We start from the raw sequence: 24,058 nt of genomic DNA, 5'->3' as shown, positions 1-24,058 counted from the left end.
GCAAGGCCATTTATTCATTAATCTTAAGTAATTAACCGCCATATTTCACTGACGCTCTTTTTCTGAAAAACAATCGAAACCTGCAGAGTTTTGGAAATTTTAACCAATTAAGCGACTTCGGACTTTTTTTTTTTAATTTATGGTTGTTTTATGTAAAGTTTTCCATCGATTTCCTTAGCTGTAGAGAAGTTTGAAGTTGACAAACTAAAGCTAATTTTGAGCCACATTCGGAAAGTTATACCCCTTATGTTTTAAGAGAACGAACTTCCGCATTATTATTATATCTTTTCAGAATATTCTCCAATTAGGTCGATACACTTGTTACTGTAATGTTTGTCTTTTGAAAGCCAGGGGTTATGATTTTAAGTCAGGGTTTATGTTTAGAGGCAAAAGTTTCGTCCAAAGGCGCCATGGTCATTTCAAAAGCCACTATAAAGCTTGACACTGGTCAAGGTACCTGTGGGGGGGCTCCCAACTCAGGTGAAACATAAATACATCGAAAAATAGCGTTTCCATCCCTGAATTTAATGGTTATTCAGAAGCTGTAAATGTTCTAATATATGAAATGGTATTAAGACAGAATTTGATTGGCCAAAAGGCATCTCGGGCAATGAGGTGACATTACATTGCATGCTGTAATGGAAGAAATTTAAGTTGCTTTCATTAGCGGTATGAAAAATCTACCGGGGGGATCGCGTACAGCTGGTAACATTCGTTTTGATTTTTACACTTTCTCTTTCAGTTCAAAAGGGGTTCTGATGGTTCTTTCAGAGTTTTCTAAATGACATTTCATCCTTTATACAATTTATACAAACGTTTTCTCAGCCGGTGAAAATAATTGGATGCACACGAAGTGAATTATGTCTAAATTATCGGCCTTAAACAAAGGATGCTACAAAACAGGAGTATAATTAAGAATACATTCTTCTCGGCAGAATGGCTACATCAGTCGATACTACGCCCGCATTGGAGCAACAAACGTATTAAGGAGATGTTATTATAAACTGAGATCGAGACGAATTGTATCTTTTCAGCAAAAAAAAAGAAAAGAAAAACTGAATCCTAAAAGGTTTAGAATGGAAATTTAATTTAATCCTTCGCTGTTGAGAGTTCAACTTGCGTTGTTATTGAGGAATCGCTTGCCCTTCTGGTGGAGTATCGCTAGAATAAGTCTTTTAGTGTCAAACTTTACAGATTTTTATCAAAAAATTGGGCTACGGAAAACATTATCCACACGTCCCTACCTTAAAATATTTTAGATACTTATAGTTTGAAGGAATATTCTTAATTTTCTCTTCTCTTTTACCATTTTTTGTGTCTCTCTGATAATTTATTTTCACTTGAGCTTTCTTTCAAACTAAAATTTACCCCGGAGTAAATCCAATAAAAAAATAAATTGCTTTTGAGTCCTTAATTTGTTCTCTTATAATTTTTATTGAATTGCTTTTAGTCTTTTGAAATACTCAAAATATAAATTATGATAAAAATGTATATTTAACAATTTGATACTGAATTCGTTTAGGTTAAGAACTTAAAATTTATTTTCACGTTTCGTTTTTTACTCTGATGTATCTATGCGGTGAATTAGACAGTTACGTATTCTTTGTATTACCGAAATATATAAATAAGTCATTCTAATTTCAGCCTCACTCCGAGGTCCAACGTTTGACTATGAACCTCCAAATTACGTCCAATTCGACAACTCCACCGGGTCAGTCATCAGGTGTTCTGCGAAAGGTGTCCCTGTTCCCGAAATACGTTGGGAGACTAAAGAAGGATCCGTCGCTCGTGACGTTCCGGGACTGCGTTATGTACGTCCTGACGGGGCTATCGTGTTCTCTCCATTTCCTGCCGTCCAGTATCGTCGTGATGTTCATGACACAACATACAGATGCGTTGTGTCTAATCTTGCAGGTAAACTTGCCAGCAGGGACGTCAGGGTTCGAGCAGGTAAGCACCTCTAAGAGTTTCAATAAATGTACAATTCTGTTCAGGAGTGATTTCGCACTTACGCAAAGGTACATAAAATAAACTATCCGGCAAAAAACAATCATCAATGGTCTGAATTCTCACAGCAGACCAAACTTGGCTTTCAACGAGCTTATTGCACTACTTTAAAACAAATTACCTCTCTAAAAGTTTAATCAGCCACTTGTTTAAATGATGGGACTACTGTACCAAGCAGGCGTCTCATCTAACTGGTACCTCATTAGATAGCAGATGGTCACTAATGACAACACGCCTCCAAAACATAAAGAAGCATGCTGTATACGGAATTAGTGTTCCGAGTTGTAATGTAGTTAAATAGTGCAATACGAGCGCAACTCGTTACAAAGACCCGTTTTTTTTCCTGCTATGAGAACTAAAATCAATGCTTTATCCATACTGTTTAAATCCTGCAGTCCTCAAAAACAGATGAAAGGACAAAAGTCATTATAAATGTATAATTATGCATTTATATCGTTATAAGTAGTGATTATAAATCATTAATTTAAATCTCCTGTTGAAAAAGGTATACAAAGTACTGTACAATATTTTCTAATCACACCAGGAGATTAAAAAGCAGAGAAACCTTATCGCTTCTCTACCGAGAAAAGGAACTTGTATAATTCAATAACAACTGTTTCTTGTATTTCGTTTTTCTTTCATCTTGTAACAAAATTGTAACAAGCAATCTTAAAATGTGAACAACGTTGGTCCGAGTATCGCGTGCTTTGTCATTTACCGTAATGTTTCGTATTTTCTCTCGCATAAGCGATCGTAAAATTTTAAACTTTGCTTTCTACGGAGCACAATCGTTTTCTCCGTGAGTGTGTTGCTTTCTGCAAGCTGATAGCAAAAAAGAAAAGTTAAAAGGAAGTAAAATCAATCCCAGGTTAAAGATAAAGCACGCTAAGAAGTAATTCCAATTGCGTCCGTTCGACTTTTGACTGAAAGCATGCAACATGCCGTAGTTTCGTGAGCGTAAATGCTTCTTTCTCCGTGATCATTTTCCATCAGCTCAATGGATAATAGATTCTAACAACGTCTAAGAGAGTGCTAAATATAGAAATTAATCAGTGAAGAATTGAAAGACAATAAAAGTTAAACTGGAACACAAAATTGCATTTTTGATGCTAACTCTACAATTGTGAATCTCGAGGAATTATTAGCATGCGAGCTAAATTTTACTGTATAGATTGTTTAATGCACCAAATATAGTTTTTTCTAAATATTTTATTAAAATTAGAGTAGCAGTGACAATTTAAATTTTTTTAATATATTTTTAATTAAAATATCTATTTGCCTAGATTTTAGATAATTTTACAGTGATTTTACAGATAAGTCAGTTTTCAAGAGTGAGTTAAAAAAAATGAATTAAAAGTTAATCTTCAATATATTTGAAGAAAGGAGGAATTTTGTGTTCTGTCTCTGATATTTTACAGTTTGTTTACATTTATGAAAGGTTTTATTGTCAAATCAACAATTGTCTTAGTTGAATAATATTATTAAATCCCTGTTGAAAAAAAAAAAAATCATTTATCTCTTGATAACAGTTACCATTTGGTCACGTTCTGCTGATAATAATAACGTTAGTAATATCCATTTCTGGTTCTAGTTAATCGAATTCGAAACCATTTTAAAATATCGAAACGTTTTCCACTTACAACAGAATTAAAAGAAGGCAATAACATTTTCAGAAAAACGTGAGTTATAGGTCTGCTTACAGTTACCAAAGAAAGAATATTATTACGAGTTACCTTTCTTGCTTATGAAACTAGTACTGATTCTGCACCTGAAGGCCATGTGCAATCCGTGACATTTTGTGTTTGGACCTGATTTAATTGCCATTTAGATATATCTCAAATTACATATTCGTTACGTTGAATTAAATCTCCTGTAGGTGACACTGCTATGACAGCTTGTTTTAACACTTGCTGGTTCCTCATCACATCTTACGTGGACTATTTAAATCATTTGCAAATTAACCATAGAAATGCATTCGTTAGAGGAGTGCAATAATAGGGCAACTCGTTGTGAAGGCGAAGTGTCTTCTGCTGTGAACATTAACACCAATGGTACTAAATTAGAGGGCTTCGTGCCCACTTCATGTTGTGCAGCTCAAAGGGTTGTGCAACCCCTCTACCCCGAGCTTTAAACTAGTGGGTTATAAGTATAGTTTTACATAGAATTTTGCAAATATCCATTTTTGGTGATATTCAGTTTTTCTGAATTGCTTACGTTTTACAATATTATTAGAACAGTATGATAAGAATGCCTTATTGCTATATAATATTGGTCGTATTTTTGTATTTAATTATTAAATATAAAAAATAATAATAAATAAACAGCAAATATAAATATTGACAAATCAGCGTACTCAGTTTTATTGTTCGCTGATTTGCTGAGCAGAGGAATCAGCGAATTATTCAATTGAAGAACTAGGTGATGGGAGGATCTTCATGTTACTATTTAAAAATTCTCAAGTCACGTGGTATAAATACAAGAATCTCGCGAAACCGAATACCATAGCTCATTGAGATGTGTCACAATTGATCTGTGATTAGCGAAAAACTAGTTTCACTCTTCCGTTGAAGAGTTTCGGAGAAGAGTCTAACCGTAATGAAACATTCTAATTAAAGAACTATTTCATTAGTAAATTTGAAAAGTCTAAGCATTTATATGCATAGACTTTCCAGGATACCACTTCGATGTACAGAGAACTTACTGAACTCTCATTTTCTGACTTCATAGCAGACTTTTAAAAATTTCCATCCGTCTTGATCTGAAAACATTTGCGTTTAGTGTTTTACATGAATTTGAAAAAGTGAGTCTGTAAATAAGTAATTCTTCAGTGTACTGAATGTTTAGTACGTAGGTTTCTCAACACCGTGGCATTGAGACAGGATTGTTTGTGTCATCAGGTGAGACACCATCGGTGTACAACTCTGCTAGTGAAGAGGGCGATCGGTCAAGGCATAAGCTGGTTGTTACGGCACTTTCTGCTCCGCTGCAGCTGAGCCTGGATATCGAGGACGACACCATACCCGGTTAAGCTGTCAGTCTGGTTTATATTTATGACTCACCATAACTGTTCCATTATTTCGCTGTCATGATGAGCATTAACTATAACACAATGGGGCAGGAGCTCGTAACTTTTTTTTCTGTACATATACCTCCCTCTCAGTTTTGCTTTGCCACCTCACCTCTCTTATTCTAGTTTCAAAACTTGTAAATGTACGAGGAGAAAACTGAACTCAACCTGAAGGGCGTTTTTATGTAGTCTGTGGTGTAGTCACTCTTTCTAAGCTTTCTGTTTGAATTGAATTACCCTTATAATGTACTTTCCAAGAACGAGGCTCTAGTGTGTAGCGCAGTTAGTATAATCGCCGTCCTCCCTACACCAGGTAGAAAGGGTCCGGTTTCGAATCCCGTTAATGACGCGAGATATTTTTATTGGCTTTTTCACAACGTGATTGAGTTAGTCGTTCTCCGGCGAGTGTAGTAGGGTTTTTCTCCCGGAAATGCGGGTTTCTTTTTTGTCGAACAGGCAACAAACAGAACGAGACCTCGTGAATGCACGCAATTTGTAGACATAATATACATGGCGCAATATAGTCTGAATCTGATGCGCTTAAAACTCAAACCACCACCAAGAACGCAGAGTACTATTTTAAATTGTTTTCTTATTAGTAAGCTGCTGAATCTCTTAGCAACACATTGATAAGAGAGCTGATAAACGAAGCAGCTTTATAAAAATAGCATGCGGTGCTTTAAAATCCTTCTTACGAATATTGAAGGATCTAAGCTCGAGATAGGTCTTTTTGCCATGGCTGTAGCTGTCTGAGTAGTTTCTTTCATAAGAATTCCATACTTATTTGGATATTCAAATAAGCGTGAACAAAATACTAAGGCTGAAGCAGAACACTAAGAACTATATTCGCGACATTGATGAACATATTCTTCACCGAATTGCATTCAAACACGCTGGAGTGAATGGATGTCTTTCTATACTAAGAAAGGTGGACACTTCCAACACATTCTGTAACAGTTTTAATTAAAATTTGTTTTAATTTTTAATAAAGTTTTGTTGTATTGCAAACTGGATTGCATTTTAATTGGATAACCCCCGTAAAATCAGTGAACGCAAAAGTAATTAACTTTGTTGACAAGCGGTCTTGATTAACATTCCGGAGATCACTCTCCCCTGGTATAATCTTGCCGATCAGAAACAAATCAGACGGCTTCCACCCTAATGCAATTATGGTGACAATATTAGCGGAGTATTTATACCTTCCTACAAAAAGACCAAAACCAGTGTTTCAAATCTAGCAGTGACAAAAAGAACTGACAGCGAGACACGCTGCTCTATTCACAAGAATTTTAATATAATTTCAAACTTTTTGTGAGAAACAAAATATAAGTAAACAAATATAGGCGTACAACTCGATAAAGAAATCGCCGATCCAGTAACGGGATTTTATCATCCTGCAAACAATTCATAGGCACTACATGGACGCCTAATAGTCTTAGTAGCCTCCGCTCCCAATTCTTAACATAGTGATTTCATTATAGAATTGTTAATTAAACTTTAAAATTGTTGTATTAAATACAACATATAAAAAACAACTCTGTCTTAAAAATTGTTGTGCGGATACCCTAACGTTTTAGTCATTTTAGTTCTTCTGGACTTCAAACCTTCAGAACTCACTTTCCCTCATCTCATTCCCCCAAAATGTTCCATTAGTAAACTCATTTATATCCTATCTAAAACACCTTGAAATTCGATCTCCAACTTTTTTTGGTTAATGGAGCTCCGAATGAGCAGCTATTAGAATAAGAAAAACCTATACAAGTTTATTATTGGGTTCTCTTATGTTTAGCCCAATTTTTCTAAGTCTCGATATGTCATAAAAGAAAGTGTTTAGATTTGGTTGCAATCCCAAAAAGAAAGAAAATAACGACGAAGCTATCTTTAGATATACAATATGCCATCAGAAGATGGCGTACTGTTGTTGTGACTTTTTTTCCCTCTTTTCTAAAATAATATTACTTCAATTATTTAAGATTTTTTAAAATTATGATTTCAGTGTTGTTATTAGTTATCAGTAGTAGTAAAATGATGGAAGGAAGCAAACTTCAGCCGAAATATATAAAACTGAAACGGGTTGCCATTTCAAGGTTATTGCAAAAATTAAAATACTGTACAGTACTGTAGTTTCTTAAAATATGCTTTTCTGCGTTATGCTTTTTCGCTCGATCGGGGGCGCTGTTGTAACTCCAATAACTGTGACAGCATTGGGGCTTAGACTCTTTAGAAACGACTACATTTGTCCACGTAGTCGACCAAAAATAACTGATATCGTTTTCAATTAGAAAATATTACCCGTTAAGCGAATCCGTAAAAACTGAAGGCCCTTCGGTGATCCCTAATTCCCAATTGACTTTATTAGTGTAGAAACCACAGCGTTTGATTCCATAAGTAGAACGGATACAAGCAGTGGTAAGCTACTATTTTTTGATCAACGTGTTCGCTAAATTTTAGAGGGAAAAAAAGACAAAAATCCTCTTTTTATTATTTTTTTTATTTATTTCTTCTCCAAATAAAAATGTGGATCAACAGGTTCCCTGAACATAGGATTTATTATCTATGGGATCTATAAAACCACCTGCAGCTGAACATTGGATACAAGTTGACAAACATTGAGTTCATTTTGTTCGGACATATTTTGTAGTAAAAAATAAATTAAAAAATAATTACCCGCAATTGTATTCATATCGGATATATTAATTATGTTACATTTACACGTAACATAATCAGAAAAAGGGTTGTATACACATAATAACGGTATGTACTTATAATTATTTTATTTAGACTCGCTTATTTTTTTTTTAAATTGTAATTTGTGGGTTTATAAATAAATTCTTTCAACCAAAGTCTATCATTTACAAATTTAAAAAAAAATATTTCTGAAAATGTATAAATTAATAAGAAATTCTAATTAATATTGCCTTTAGGCAATAGTAAAATTGAAACACAGAAAATAATCTGGGAAATTAATTTTTGTTAATGTAATGTTCGGTAGACTAATTAAATGTAAGTAATTTATTGTTTTTACAGTTTCTAACGCATTAGGAGTATCCGGAGTTGAAATACGGAGGTTATTTTAGTAATTCATTTCGTTTGATAGGTGGGAGTGTCCTTGGCTGCCAATATACTGTAACAACGCTAAGTATTTCCCTCTTTCAGCTGGGTGAAAATAACTGTGGCTTTTATTTTTTAATCATTCCGTGTAATGAAATCATGATTAAACGCTTCCTTCTTTAAAATATGTAATAATTTCAGCATGCAGTTTCTATTTCTTCTGTCAGATGAATCTAGAAAAAGCAGTAGCGCTCTATTTGATCACATCTGTCATAGTCAAATTGACGTTTTTAACTAAGAATTCAAATGGAGCTCATGATTATAACTATAAAATTAAGTAGATGCAAAAATGTAGTCAGCACATTAATGGAAAGAAAAGCGCTTACTTTCGGTGATTCTCTGCAGAATCTTATTCAGAACAATGTTAAAAGGAATACACAAACAGCACGTTGACAACTCTACAACTGAATGCATAGATATAGTAGTAGTAGTCGTGGCATGTGATGCAAGAAAGCAAGCGTATGAGCTTATGCAGCATCAGCCAAAAAAAAATAATTTACACGACCCTTCCCTCTAAATGTTTATCCAGTTCCTCTTTAAACTTATTTAAGCTATCAACTTTCACAACGACAGATGGAAGTTTCTTCCAGCAATTAACCACCCGCTGGTTAAAGGCAAATTTCAGCACATCTATTCTACAACTGTCTTTCCTCAATTTGAATTTATGCCCCCTTAGGTTCGTAATCTGAGCAAGTGGAAGGATCCGATCAGAATTCAGCGTGCTCAACCCATTAGGTCTTATACGCCTCAATCAGATCACCTCGCAGGTGCCTACTCTCCAGCCACTGCAATTTGCAGAACTTAAGCCTTTCTTGGTAAGAGGACCCCTTCGTTCTAGTCCACCTATCTTGTTGCCCTTCTCTGTACACGCTCAAGCAAATTTACATCCTTCCTAAAATGAGGCCTCCAGACCTGTACACAGTACTCAACGCGTGTCCTGACCATTGCCTTATACAGAGGGACAATCACCTCCTTATCCCTGCTAGCAAAATTCCTGTATATCACTGACAAAACCCAATGATCTGCTCTTGCAACCTGTCTACATTGCTCAGAAAATTTCATATCTGACTGCACAATTACTCCCAGGTCTTTTTCATTTTCTACCACCTTAAGTGTAGTACCACACAGTTGGTACGTTTCTCTGGGGTTACTTCTACCCATATGCAGTACTTTGCATTTGTTTGCATTTGTCAATGTTAAACTTCAGTTGCCACATCTCGGCCCATCTGCCCAAATTTTCTAGATCCTGTTGCAGTAGCACACTGCCATTACAGTCGTTAACAACCCTGCCAACCTTTGTATCATTTGCAAACTTCGACATTAAGCTTGATATACCTTCATCAATATCATTGATAAATATACAAAACAATAGTGGGCCCAACACCGAACCCTGTGGGACTCCTCTAATAACATTAGTTCATGAAGAGCAGCGCCCATTGATTACCACCCTCTGTCTTCTCCCACTTAACCATCCTTTTATCCATTGTAGCAACTTACCCTTAATACCATGCTGCTCCAATTTGTACAATAGTCTTCCATGCGCAATAGTGTAAAAAGCTTTCCTGAAATCCAAGTATATGATATCAAAATTATTTTTTGCATCCAGTTCCTTTGTAACCACATCGTAGTATCCAATCAAATTTGTCAGACTAGACTTTCCCTTAAACCCATGTCGTGTCTGCAGGGTCTAGATGATCCTGCAATGCATCTTTAACCAGTGACTCCATTATTTTACCCGGAACAGAAGTTAAACTAACTGGTCTGTAATTACTCGTGTCACCCTTCGATCCCCCTTTGTGAATTGGGGATACATTTGCACATCTCCAGTCCGTGGGAACCTCCCCTGAGTCCAAGGATGCTCTCATAATTATGGCTAAGGGTTTGCTTAGTTGCTTTGCCGCCTCCTTTAATATAACTGGATAGATCCCATCCACCCCAGGTGCCTTTCTTATGTTTAATTTCAACAATTTCTCCTCCACTTTGCTCTCAGTTATTACAAAATCATTAAGCACACTGCTACAATTTGATAACCTTCTGCCATTTTCAAACCTTAATAACTCCTCATGTGTGAATGTAGATGCAAAATACTCATTCAGTTTGTTCGCTATTTGAGCAGGAGCATCAACAGTCGAACCATCGATATCAAGTGGACCAATCAGATTCATCCCCTTCCTTTTAGAGTTTATATAAGTAAAGAAATCTTTGCTGTTTTTTTTTTAGCATCTTTTGCAAAAGATTTCTCGTAATTTGCCTAACCTCCTTTGTGACCTGATTACAGACTAGCTTATATCTGCCATAGGCTTCTGAGTCGCTTGATAATTTATATACATCCCATGCATTTTTCTTCTCTGTCACAAGTCTCATTAGTTCATTTGGCAACCATTTAGGCCTAAACCGTGAACAATATTTCTTAATAGGTATGAAACTTTTAGTAGCTTCCACGATTAATTCCTTGAATGCTTCCCACTTAGAATTTGCTGTTGGTAACATCATCAGTTGTACCACTGTACAGAATTTAAAAACTGTCTGAGACCACTATAGTCACCTTTACGAGAGCAAAAACCCTTCCCTTTATCCCTGATGGTAATTATATCTTTAAGTAAATACCACTTCGGCACACTGTGATCACTGCCCCCTAGTGGTTCATTTACCTGCAGATTCTTAATGCATGAAGAATCACTACTGATAATCAAATCAAGAGTATTACTCTTTCTGGTTGCCTCTCGAACATGCTGCTGCAGAAAACAATCACATCCAATAAATCTACAAAAGTCTGACTAGTGTGCGAGTGACCAATCCATAAATTTCAGTCAATGTCTGGGAAGTTAAAATCCCCCATTATAAGACTATGATTTAGTGGCGCACTCTATTTCCCTGTACAGTTTTTTTTATTATACTCATCAGAATCATTGGGACTATAACACACTCCTACTCTTATTTTTGCTTTCACAGTGCTTATGTCACACCAAACTGACTCAACAGTGCACTGTTCATCTATATCAACTGGATGCACTTCTTTTGATTTTATGTTTTTCTTAATTAACAGCATAACCCCTCCTCCTTCCTATCCTGTCTGTCCTTTCTATACACATTGTACTCCCCAAATTCCAGTTCAGCATTCCTTATATCTGTGTGACACCACGTCTCTGCTATCCCAACAATATCCGCCTTTGATGTCTTGACCAACACTTCAAATTCATCAAATTTATTTACTATACTTCTACCATTGGTATACATGCAAGTATACACGCACTTATTCTTATTATTAGTTACCCGAACACATCCCATATACCCACCTGTTTCACGATGACTACCATCAGTCCGTGAAACCCCCAGCACCCCTCGCTCCAGGCTGGTGCTTATTCTAATAAAAGTTGTGCAAGAATCACCTTCACATCTACCTACGGCTACGTTTAACCTTTTAGTCTGCGAATCCCCTCCAAGCTAGCAGTTTTCCTACCCACCTAACACTGCCTCGATAGCATCAGCAAATATTCTTGCACCCTTTCTATTTAAGTGTATCCCATCCCTGTAGAAGCAGTCTCTTCTGTTAACAAGCACAGACCACGCTTAAAAACAAAATTGTACCCATTGAGCCTTGCACATTCCCTCCAGGGCCGAATTGATTGACAAGGCTCTCATCATGTACTCTCTCCTATCATGACTGGGAAGAATTGCGGACACTTTCAAATTTAACCCTGACTCTCGACTTTTTTGCAACATTGACCTGTACTTGTTAAGTAAATCTGCAGATCTACTCTTAATGTCATTGTTGCCAACGTGTACAACAATATCACCCTTTGTGCCCTTAAAAGATGATATTTGCTCTACAACGTCATCAATAATGTGTGTACTGGGTAAAGCGATGGCAAACCAAACACAGAAGTCGCACATTTGGCAAAGTATACCTGCACGGGGCCACCCAAAAATAATTTATGTTATGAAAATGTATTTTATTTATTTTTTTTTTATTTGAAGACACTCGTTTCATGGTTTATTATCTAGAAGGGAAAACAAATACAGGAAATCTCCGTTGTTCTTTTCGTGCACACCAGGCTATGATAGCTCATATCACCGTTCAGTTAGTCACTTTATGTATTTATTATGAATTTATTATAAATTACGATGTAAATTTAATGATATTTTCAATTACTTAAAAAACTTTTAAGGTTATTTTAAGATTATAAAAATATCTTCAGATATTTTAATATACCTTTTATAATTATTATTGAAATTAGTATAAATTTCTAAAAAAATGATTGTGTGTGAAATCAAATCAGTTTTTTTATTTCGTATGGCAAAAAATGAGGATAATGTCAAAAAATAAATAAATAAATTACAATAAGCCTAAAAACAATACTGTATTTACAGAAAAAAAAAATGTAAGTAACATTTGATGAATTAAAATGTAATGTCCAGTTTATTCAGCCACTTAATAGCATCATCAGTAACACTATGTAGATCTTGGATGGAGCCTTCAAATCTCCTCTTTGGGCACTCCGAGATGACATGCTGGATGGTCTGGGGCACGTTGTCACAGTCGCAGAATGGGTTTTCAGTTTTTCCCCACTTATGCAGCCAAAACTTGCATCTTCCGTGATTTGTTCGGATTCTGTTCAGGGATGTCCATTCCTTTCTTGGTAAGTTGAAACCTGGAACAGCTCTGCATGGGTCACTGACTAAGCCCAGGTGGTCGGGATTTGAAGTAGTCCAGTCTTCGCGCCAGGTCTGGTCAGCATTAAAATGTGACTTGATAAGTTTCTCGCCTAGCTTCCATGAGGGGTTCCTAGACTTCAATCTCTCCGGCTTCTGGGGGTTGCAATCCTGATGTATGGGCAAGTGAGGATTTCTTTGACATTTCTGCCATTCTTTCAGCAAGGCTATTTCTCTAAGAAGAGAAATAGGAGGAGGATAGATGTTAGATAACACTGGTAGCCATTTTAAAGGTGTCGATTTAATGGTGCCTGATATTGTCCTCATTGTGTCATTCAGTTGGATATCAACTTTTACAGAGTGTGCACTATTAAGCCATACGGGGCAACAATATTCTGCAACTGAGTAGACTAGGGCAAGGGCTGATGTTCGTAGCACCGTTGCGTTTGCTCCCCAGCCTGTTCCACTGAGTTTATGCAAGATGTTATTCCTAGTTTTTATCTTTGCTGCAATATTACAAAGGTGTTGTTTATACGTCAGTGTTCGGTCCATTATAATTCCCAGATATTTTGGGAGAGGGTTGTGTTTCAGTCGTTGACCTTTATATTCCACTTGTGGCATATAGTTAGCCCTATGATTATCCAGATGAAAACAGCTAACTTCGGTTTTATTTAAATTAGGTTTAAGTCGCCATGTGTGAAAATATTTATTCAGGTTATGAAGATCCTTTGTAAGTACAATTTCGGCTGCATTGAAGTCAGTAGACTGGGCAGTCAGGGCTATGTCATCTGCGTACATGAATTTCCTAGAAGCAGTTGTTGGAAGATCTGCAGTATAGATATTAAATAATAATGGGGCTAGAACTGATCCTTGTGGTAAACCATCATTTAATATATAGGGCTTGCTCACTCTGCCGTTTAAGTGTACTTCAAACACTCTGTTGCATAACATATTGTTAAGTAGGATCGCGAGGGGCTTACAAGAAATAATCTTCAAAAATTTCAGAATCATTCCTTGTCGCCATACTGTGTCATAAGCTGATGTCAAGTCCACAAAGACTGCAATGGTCTTCTTCTTATCTTGGAATCCGTTCTCGATATGGCTGGTAAGTGCCAGTACCTGATCGCAGCAGCTTCGGCCTGGTCGGAATCCGGCTTGTTCAATTGGTATGTGTTGGAAGGTTGTGGATGAAATTCTATTGTAAACCATTCTTTCAATTAATTTATAACATATATTTAAAAGTGCAATTGGGCGATAATCTTCAGGGCAAGATCCACTTTTCCCAGGCTTTAGGATGGCAACTATTTTAGTTCACTTAAACAAAGACGGGAACCTACCATTCTGCAAGATGTCATTAAAAAATTTAACTAGCCAATTCAGAGCTCTTGGACCACAATGTTTCAGGAACTCTGGATATATTCCGTCCACTCCGGCTGCTTTGCCTGGTTTTATTTCCTTCAGAGCTGTTGAAATCTCTGCAATTGTGAATTCTCCTGAGAATTGGGAGGTTGGTTCAGCCAAGGATAGTCTAGTTCTTAATTCCTTCTTAAGTTTTTTGACTTCAACTTTGTTAGTATCGGTTGGTCTCTTGGAAATGTTGACAGTTCTCTTGGCTACTTTTCCTGGGGATACTTCTGAGCTCTTATTAATATATTTGGGAGTACTACTTCCGAGTTTCCTCAGAAGTGTCCATGCTTTTCTGCTTGAGTGTTGGAAATTCATACCTGCTGTCATTATGTTCCATTTTTCTTTCCTAGCAGAGTCTAAGCATTGCAATAGTTCATCAGCAATTTCTGTTCTATTGCTAAGTTGGTATTCTTCATATAGCTCATCACATCTTCTGTTCCAGCCAGGAATGTATTCTTTCCTATATCCTCTGGGAATATGTTTCTTTGCTATGGAGCATATTAAACCAACAAATCGCTTATAATTGTCGGTTTTTGATGGGATCCATTGAATATTGTGATCCACTTCATTAGTGAAGGCTTCCCAGTGAGCTTTTCCAAAGTTCCAGCGAGGTACAGGCTTTGATCTTACTATTGGAACTTCGGTGCAAATTTTTACAAGAATTGGTCTATGCTGACTACGAGGAAAATTATTCAAAACTTTCCTGCTACACTGCAAAGGTCTTCCGCACTCATCTCTTGAGACAAAACAGAGGTCTGGGTTGGTATCTTTGTTCCATCTGCCTGAGTGAAAGGAACCTTTCTCTTTTGCATCATACATTAAGAAAACATCCTCGACTTCAGACCAGGCCATCACACCAAGGCCATCTGCATTAGTATCAGCATAGTCCCAAAGAGTACTCCTACTGTTGAAATCTCCCATAATAATTGATGGATGATGCACATTCTGGATAGCTTCTTTACACCAAGGTCGAGATGGTGGTTTATAGATATTTATTATTTCCAGGCCCATCACCCCAACCCTGGTAGTGAAAATGTCATTAGTGCTTATGTCCAAAATTTCTATTTGGTCAATTTTATTTCGGATATGCGTAGTGGTACCATAGCTTTTATGGAAAGTAGCCGCGACAAGGCTGTATCCTGGTAATTTACATCTAGAGTAAAGTTGGTTTTGATCTTCACAGTGTGTTTCTTGTAGCAGCACAACATCTACATGGTAGTCATTAAGCACTTTTAAGAGGTAGTCACTTTTTGATCGGCTTATACCCTCAATATTAAGTTGAAGAATATTCAGAGGGTGTCCTATGTTCTTTGTTGTTGTTTGGTTCTGAAAGGAGCCATTTAGATTAGGATAATGTTCCATGTTCTAAGTATTAATATAATGTATCCTCTAATTGCTGGGATATCCAAAAGCAGAGCTCGAGGTCCAGCAGCCAACGCAATCAAATCAGTTGACTGTCCATTGCAGCGTTTTCCGATGGAGCCAAATCCGGCGTATAGGATGTATACTGCAAAACATCCACTCCCCAGTCACGTGGTGCTCCCTTAGTCGCAAATTCTATGTGCGCCAATGTAGTCTTGATGCGATTTGACCCTTTCTCCAATTTGCTGCGCTTCTTGAGCTTAAATTCCCCGCGGAACTTCTCAGTAGGTAAGAATAATACTTGGCATTGATAGTCGTTCCAGGAAATCAACCGTGATCACTTTCATTCTAGAAGAAGAAGAATACGACTTTCTCAGCCGACTTCTGTACTCGAAAAGTTTTAGTAGGAGAACAGGGACGATTCCACTGTTTTGATTCTTCGTTTGTTTCAGAATCGAATTAGTGCACCCATGTTTCGCCCATACTGATATACCGTCCCCAAAACTGAGTTTAATTAGTTTAAAAATGCTGCACAATCTCATGACAGCACCTCACTCTTTCCCTCTTCTGATATGCAATTAGTGCTTTAGGGACCCACTTCTTCGAGGTGGGTTCCTAAAGCAAAAAATGCGACTTTCGCCAAAGTAATGATATGAAGAAACAGTGGTATAAAAAAATCTTTTAGCAATTTTGATCGAGAATATTAATCTATAAACACCGAGTGGACAGAAATCATGAGATACCTACATCGAACGGGTAGGCCCAGATAAGGGGAGCCACACAATGAGGCATTGAGTCCAGTAGTTCACGAAAACTTTCCACAGATATTTCCATTAATGCTTGCTGAACATATTTCCTTCGCATTCCTGGGTGGAGAATCCAAAGCTCGAACGGACCTTTCCACAGCATCCAAAAGATGTTCCATAGGGTTCATGTCCAGTGAACGGGAGCCATTCCATGGTGGTGAAATCCCCGGAATGCTCTTCGAACCATATCTAGTCAACACGGCTGTGTGGGAAGGCGCACTGTCCTGCTGGAAGAGTCCATTGCCCTGTGGGTGCACGATGACCATGAAGAGATGCAGATGGTCTACAAGGATGGGCACCTAATCTGAATCGTTCAGAGATGCGTCTAGACGTATCCAGAGGTCCCAGCGTGTGCCAGTTGAACACGCCAAGACCATTACCGACCGTCCACCTGCCTGAACAGTTCCTTGTTGACATGACAGGTGCATAGTTTCTTGTAGTTTCCGCCAGATACGCACCTTCCTGTCCGCTCGAAATAACTGGAAACGGGACTCATCGGATCAAGACACCCGTCTCCAATCATCCAAGGTACAGTGCTGACGTTCTTTCGCTCAGTTGAGGCGTACAGTCCTGTGTCGTGGTGTTAGCAATGGGACCCATAACTGCAGTCTTGGTGGAGAGTTTCTGGCCCCTCCCTCGTTGAAAACGGCGGTGTTTTGTGCCTCTCTGGTTGGCTGGAACAATGCGAGACAGACGTCAACGGCCACGTTCATCCACCACCTTACTCCTCCTACAGTGCTGTCCACGATGAGATGTTATTCCAGAAATGGCGTATTCCCGATACACTCTTGATACTGTCCAACGGGGATAGTGCAATTTCTGTACCACCTCCGCGATAGTGACCCCACCCACTATCATCCTTCTTTCAAAGTCGGTTAAATAAACTGACCACGTTTATCCATACTGACATCGAATTACCATCTACGTGGATGCAGTGTACCTGTCAAGCGGTGGGTCCGTCCATTAGCAAGAGGGTGGTCAGTGCCGCGTTGCCCAGGAACCAGGTATCCATGAATTCTGCCCTTTCAGTGTATGCTCGTTAGCATGATGATAAATATCAACAAAACACTGAGTTACATATGCGTGTAAAGCAGGAATTTGGGGAATGAAGAAGCTTTTAATGCTATCATGGATGGTTTGATCGCTTTAAATGAATTTTTTTGTCATAAAGAACTTTTTTTTTTTCCGTAGAGAAAGAAAAGCAAATAAAATGACAGAACTTATTTTCATTCTTCAAGGAAAATGTAGCCACGCTATTTGATCCCTTTCAGAAGTAAACCGGTGACTTTCTTGTTTATTTATTGCTTCCATTAACTGAAGTTTATACTAAGGAAAAAAACAGTCGGCGACTAGAGAACACGAATTATATGGGACAGAGGGCAGGACGTACGCGGAGTGAGGAGTGGTTGAGCCGCGAACTGTTTTTCTGTTTAGTAAAATATTTATAATTTATTTAAAGCGCGATCTTAATAAAAACATTTGTTCTTTTTTTCTCACACGTGCTTTTAAAATATCTTTCTTGCGATACATATTCTTCACTAGTGGCCTAGGTGCTAGACGTCTGTAATTTAGCTCCTGCTTTATAGTAATTTATAAGCGCTTTTTAAATGACATTTTTTTAAAATTTGTGCACTGACATTCCTTCGATAATTATCGGGCAGCTTGGATGGTTTTTCTGAAGTCTTCATAAAGATAAGTACTATTTATTTGAGTTGAGTTTATAGTGTGTAACGTTCTCGCTAGCCTTTGCTTAGCTTAGCTACGTAGTGCTTTCTTTGCCATAAGGCCGTTTGTGACCTTGGCATTGTTCCTGCTTTGGGTCAAGTCCTGTAGCCGTCCAGCAATTTTTCTGTTAGCCACATTCTGAATCTATGCTGTGTCGATGACGGACCACCTGCTTGTTTGTATATTCTGTTTACTGGTATTCAAAGTAATTTCTATATTTTCAGCATGGCACCTCAAGAAGCAGGTTGTCTAAAAATAATTCGGAATTGGGTTATCTACAAAAGTTGCAGTATGATTTATTGGGATTTGTGTTCATTGATAAAAAATTTTTCAAAGTCATCAAGTGTAATTAGAGATGTCTTTCCTGTTAAAAAGCTAACAATGGAAGTTCGAATTTAGTCTCCTTCTAGTCAACATAAGCTCAACTGTCAGAATACCCCGACAGATGCTGATCTCCCATGCAACTCTAACAATCTTTCGTCTCCTTCTATCAATTTATTACCATCTGTTAAGCCCTCACATCATACAAGGAGGTCAACCTTAAATGGCTAATCAAACAAGAAACAGCGGCGATTCAAGATAGAAAAAAAAAAAAAACTGAGTCATAAATCGTGTTCAGAGATGCATCTTTCCCATTCTGTCTTATGCATCCGAAATCTGGTCTGATGCTCCTCGAGTTACCGTCAAGAAATTCCTTGCCCTAGATTACTGGATTCTTAGACAATCAACGAGTCTGAAGTCGCTTCTTGCAAAGTTAATTACTTCTGCAACCAATTCACCAAACCTAGCCAACATAATAGCTCCCACCAACAGAGAAAACTCAAAAAATCAACAACAATTCAAATCCAAACTCTCCAGACTAAAACTAATGGACAGGATGTTCCCCAATGCATCCCTTCACCTCATATTTTTGATCATTTTAATTCATATTCATTGTTAATGTATATATAGAATATGCTATGTATTTGTTCTTATATTTGTCTCCTTTGTACTGAATTTATGCCCCTAGCCTAATACTTTAGCAAAATTCATTGACAATTTCCTTCCCTCTTGACAATCTGTCCAATGAAATCATGTTCTTGTTCATGATCATCATCAAAGACTGATTCTTTCCATAAATTATGCCAACCATGGTTTTAAGTGTCTTCATCAACCGTGTCCCAAACTTTTGCAGCAATCCAGATCCTCGATATTAAAATCTTTCTCAAATGTCTTTATTCCAACACCCTTGTTGCATTCTATGCACGAATTCATTCTTATAGATTGCGTCGAATGATCTCAGTATCTGGATCAAGGACGTACAGTTAGGTGGCAGATATACTTAATGATTTTTATTATAATCTATTCGATTTTTAAGTTAGTTTTGTTCGTCAAGGATACACCCGATCAAATTTTACAGCCGGTATACGTTCAGGAGCTGCTGAAGTTCGAAGACGACCCTCTCCGATCGAAAGTTTATTTACTGGCCGTCAGCTGCACCTTCCGGTTGTCTTGATATTATCTTCATTAAATCGATAGCTGCCAGACAGTTGTAAGGATACGTCATAACTCAACTGCCTACCTTGACCGTATCGGACATAAGTTCTTACATACAAGCTTCCATTTCACTAATACACTACACAGTGAACTTCAACGATGCACGTTTATCTTTTAAACCTTTTTTTTTTTTCTAACTATTTCAAGAAGTTTAAAATGTTTGGAACATTCTTTTTCATTTCAGCAAATTGACTACATACATCTCGGAATCGTATAAAATACAGAAGTTATCCGAAGCTGTTCATGTTCAGGGTTCAATACATTCGCTTTATTCTCTTTTGATTTTGAATTGTTTTCGATAATATTTCAGAGTTTCTCTTTCACGAAATAACAAACATTAAACTAAAAAGACAACTTCTTCTAATCGCATTCGCAGTTCCTTTAAATTTACTGTTTAATTTTCTTTTTTTCAGTTTAAATCGCGCATTTATTTCTGCCAAACACTGTAGGTTCGCCCGAATGGAAAACAAAACGCACTCGGATAATTGCTTTGTCTCAAAATCTTTCTTTATAAATATCTACAGCCATTTTACATGTTCAGGATAGCGAAGGGTGGGCTGTAAATACAGGGTTATTCAAAAAAGGTGTTTGTCAGACACCATCTATATGTAAATTTGTGCAAGTGTTCGGTATTTGTGTGTACAAGAAATACTCCGAAAGGCCATGAATTATGTATTTGTGTTTTCACGTGTTTCTTTAGGTCGGATTTTCTTGTGGGACTTTATTCAGACGTTCGTTTCTAAATTTCGGAGCGCATCAGGTGATAAACCTTCCAGAGGGAAATTACTGGCGAAATAGCGACATTTTCTTAAAATAGACGGTCATTTGCTATTTCTCCGAATTGGAATGCGAAGATTGTAATCTCTATCTTATTTCCTTTTGTTGACCAGCTCATAAATACTGAAAAAAAAAAGTTTCCTGTTGTATTTTCTATTACAGAAGTCTGAATCGATATGTGCATGTTCACATAAATTTTTAGCTACTGTTAAATCTCCGATAAGGTGGTCCAGCCCTTCTGTGATTGGCGAGTTTCGAAATAGGAGCTATATTGAGTTCCTTTGTCCATGGTAGCTGTCGGAGAACGGTTTTCTAATCGATGCTAAAGGTAACTTTAATGGTGGTGGTCCTTTATCCTGATCGCTATTAAAAATCAATATACTGAACTGCTAACTGAAACGATGGGATCACATGGTTCAGTGTTTTGTGGATTCAAGTTTTCTTTTACCTAATTTTTAGACATCGCAATTTGCAGAAGTGAAATCTTTCTTGGTAAGAGTACACTTTGTGCCTCTCACTAAACTTCTTACTTTTCTATGCACACGTTCCAACAGATCCACATCCTTCCTTAAATGATGTAATCTTTAGCTCTCTTTCTCCTCTGTTGAAGTGCATCATTGACAGAATGTAAATTGTTGTAGCAGCCTGTCTACACTGTTCAGAGAGCTACATGTTGGCAGTTTTTAACGTTCATAACAAAGCGCTTGGAAACCTTGTTTATTACAAGGGTATGCCTATCATGTCTGTAAATTTATGTCGCTCAGTGAGTGTTGGTACTCGCTCTTTAATACCAGTTTATCTGTTCGTTGGATGTAAAGAAACTGAAAATTCTATATTCTGCTTTGCTTGGAAACACTTCGGTAAGCTTCTTGTCATGAACGGGATTTAAACTGTGGCCTTTTCAAATGAGTAGTGACTGTTAAATCCACTTAATCTGGCATGTAAATGAGCCACACTGATTAGCTGCTGTATGCACAGGATTCAGTGCCTTTTCTGCTTTTCTTGATGGCCAAGCGTATTTATGAAACATTTCCTGAAAAGCGCTGTGTCTTTCGAAACTGTATAGGCGATCAATCATTTGCCGAATTCAGGAGATTGATCATCGCAGACTTTTCTTCAATCATAAAATATTTTTCCCTAGCTGCATGTCACAAATCCAAATGTCAAAGATCACAATCAACTCTTCCTTATGGCCCCATTAAAAAAAAAAAAAAAGACTTATTAACAATCAGAGCGAACTTTATTTCAACTTCAGCCTATTCGGAACGTTTTAAAAGTCACTCCATTCATCCAACAACTCTTATAAAGTGTTTAGCGGATTAAATATAAGGAAATAAACGTATCAAATAATTATTCTCTTAAATTTGTAATTCCAAATTTGCACAAAACAATTTGAATCTTTAATCATAAAATATCTATACCGTTTATTGATTTTATTCCCCTTAAATGTATGATGCTGTCTTATCTGAATTAAGGTTTGAGCCGCTTGATTTTTATTTCCAAAGCTTAGCACGAAAAATGTAGTGGTTGAGTTTCCATTCAGAGGAAATTGGGTGGCATTGAAAAGAAAATTACTGTTAGAAGCGTTGATGGAAAATCTTGATGATATCATCTTCCTAGAATTAGTTTTATTCTGTTAGACAGAAACGTAAAACCTTTCAAAAGCAGCCCCGCTGAATGCGCTCGCAACAAAGAACCTTAAATGTCTAATTTAGGTATAATGATATAAAGGCATTTTGGTCTCGAGCCATCATACATTCCCATCTTTCAGAATCACCTCCGGTTTCCGTGAGACTTTCAAATACACTGTGTTACAGGGATGGAAAAAACATATGTTATGACACTTAATGGTGCTGGCCACCCTGAACTGTACGTCTTCTTTGAGTGAAGAAGCTTAACAGATTGCGTAGTTCAGATGTTGAACAGATGGTTACGACAGGTCGATATTTGTCTTCGTGCACAGGGCCCACTTCGCAGTTTAGTGGCCTTAAACGATGCTCCCGTATCTGTACATCCTATCCGCTTCCAAACCGTTTACCATAATTGATTCTTGTAAATTGCAAAATTTTCCCAGTTTTACTACGTCTTAGGGGTTCTGTATCCAAACACAAGACGTTGGGAGGTGCTTAATAACTTATAAGTTTGCGATATTACCTCCTAGGTACGGTTCACTGAGTTAACCACAAACAACACTTGCCGCAACAAAGATTTGGTGGGAGGAATTCAATTTTTAACCTTAAAACTTTTAATTAATATTTTAAAAGACTTTCGAAAAAATAATCTTCGTAATATGCGAATATAAACCAAAAACAATATGTAAGTTAATCATAGTTTTTTAAAATTATACTTTATAACTTTTTTATTAGCGATAAAGTTATTTGTTAGGAAATTAAACTTCAAAAAAGTTTTAAAACCCTTTGAGGAAAGCCTAGATGAAAACCCGTAGTATTAAAATTTAGTGTTATTCATTTCAAAGTGGTAAATGCAGTCAGATAATCTAATGACATCAAAGAGTAGACATCTTGTCCACCTTAATTTTATGGGACATTGAACGAAGAACGTCTGCTTCAACCAAGTGTTGGAGTAAATGTCATATGAAGTGTCCTGTAACCAACTCGTTGACCACTTAAAGAATATCATATAATAAACGGGCCAAAGAATAACGCAATTACAGATTAATCAAGTTCAAAGAGCGTTGGAGAGAATACACTTCGACGACAGTGTCCAGCGGTGGTTGAAACAGGTGGTGTTCTTACACCAGATGGAGGCAGCCAGGCCTTCTGTCGAGGTCGTGAAGCTTTTCAGCCTAGCCCTGGAACGTGGACTCGCTGTGGCAGAAGAGAACTTCATTTAAAGTCATAATATGCGATAAAGACCACATGAACTGGCGCATTATGACCAAAGTGATCTCCAGAAACAACCAATCCGCCATGCTCTTTTTGACTTGCTCTTTTCAAACGTATTTGAATCTTCTGTGGACACGACGCAGAACTTTTTTACTATTTTTTGTTTGTTTTATTTTATCTCTGTTTTATGATTGATAGTACTTCAGGTTTATAGGTGAAAAACTAGTTTAATGTATAGTGTTCGTTAGGTGAGACTCCTTTTCAGCTTTCCAAAACAAAACAAAAGTTTTCGCCTTGGCAGATTTTCTTCTAGTGCTGGGCGAAATTTCTACCAATGGTTTCCATATTATCCTGTATGAAACGTGATATCTTCTTTTACGTTTCTAGAAACCGGTAGAAAATCTGTTTCCTCAAGTACTCATACGAATCTTCGTAGTAAAATCTACGAAGAAATTCCAGCGTTAGTTGTTCGCGAGAAATAGAAAATGGGCCATCTTAAGGAAATTTGGATACGTTTTTGGTAACGGACTGTAGATAAGGTTATTTGAACTATAACTTACAGGCAAAGAGAAAAAGAAAATGTTGCTGACTCCAGTAGTTCTGTCTTCTCATTCATAAGACAATATTGAGCCACCAGCAAAGTGACGAGGTCTTTGAACTTCTCAAATTTAAGATATTCATCTTGGAGATGATGTAACAGAATTCAAGTTTCTTCATGTTTTTGTTCATCTCTCTCTCTGATAGGACCGACCTGAAATCAA

General features: G+C 37.2%; 1 protein-coding gene across 1 annotated transcript in view; it reads left to right on the top strand.

The window, feature by feature from the left end:
* LOC150077204 (cell adhesion molecule Dscam1-like) overlaps positions 1 to 24,058 on the top strand; it is a 386,288-nt gene that overhangs the window by 114,615 nt on the left and 247,615 nt on the right. The window contains exon 2 of the mRNA XM_090385678.1: positions 1,645 to 1,950. Coding sequence (XP_090241804.1) covers positions 1,645 to 1,950 — 306 coding nt within the window. The remainder of the gene's footprint in view (positions 1 to 1,644; positions 1,951 to 24,058) is intronic.

This window comes from Mastigoproctus giganteus, chromosome 12 (genome assembly GCF_048544385.1).
Source record: "Mastigoproctus giganteus isolate SK-2022 chromosome 12, ASM4854438v1, whole genome shotgun sequence".
NCBI lineage: Eukaryota > Metazoa > Arthropoda > Arachnida > Uropygi > Thelyphonidae > Mastigoproctus > Mastigoproctus giganteus.
This window is presented reverse-complemented; position numbering and strand designations above follow the sequence as displayed.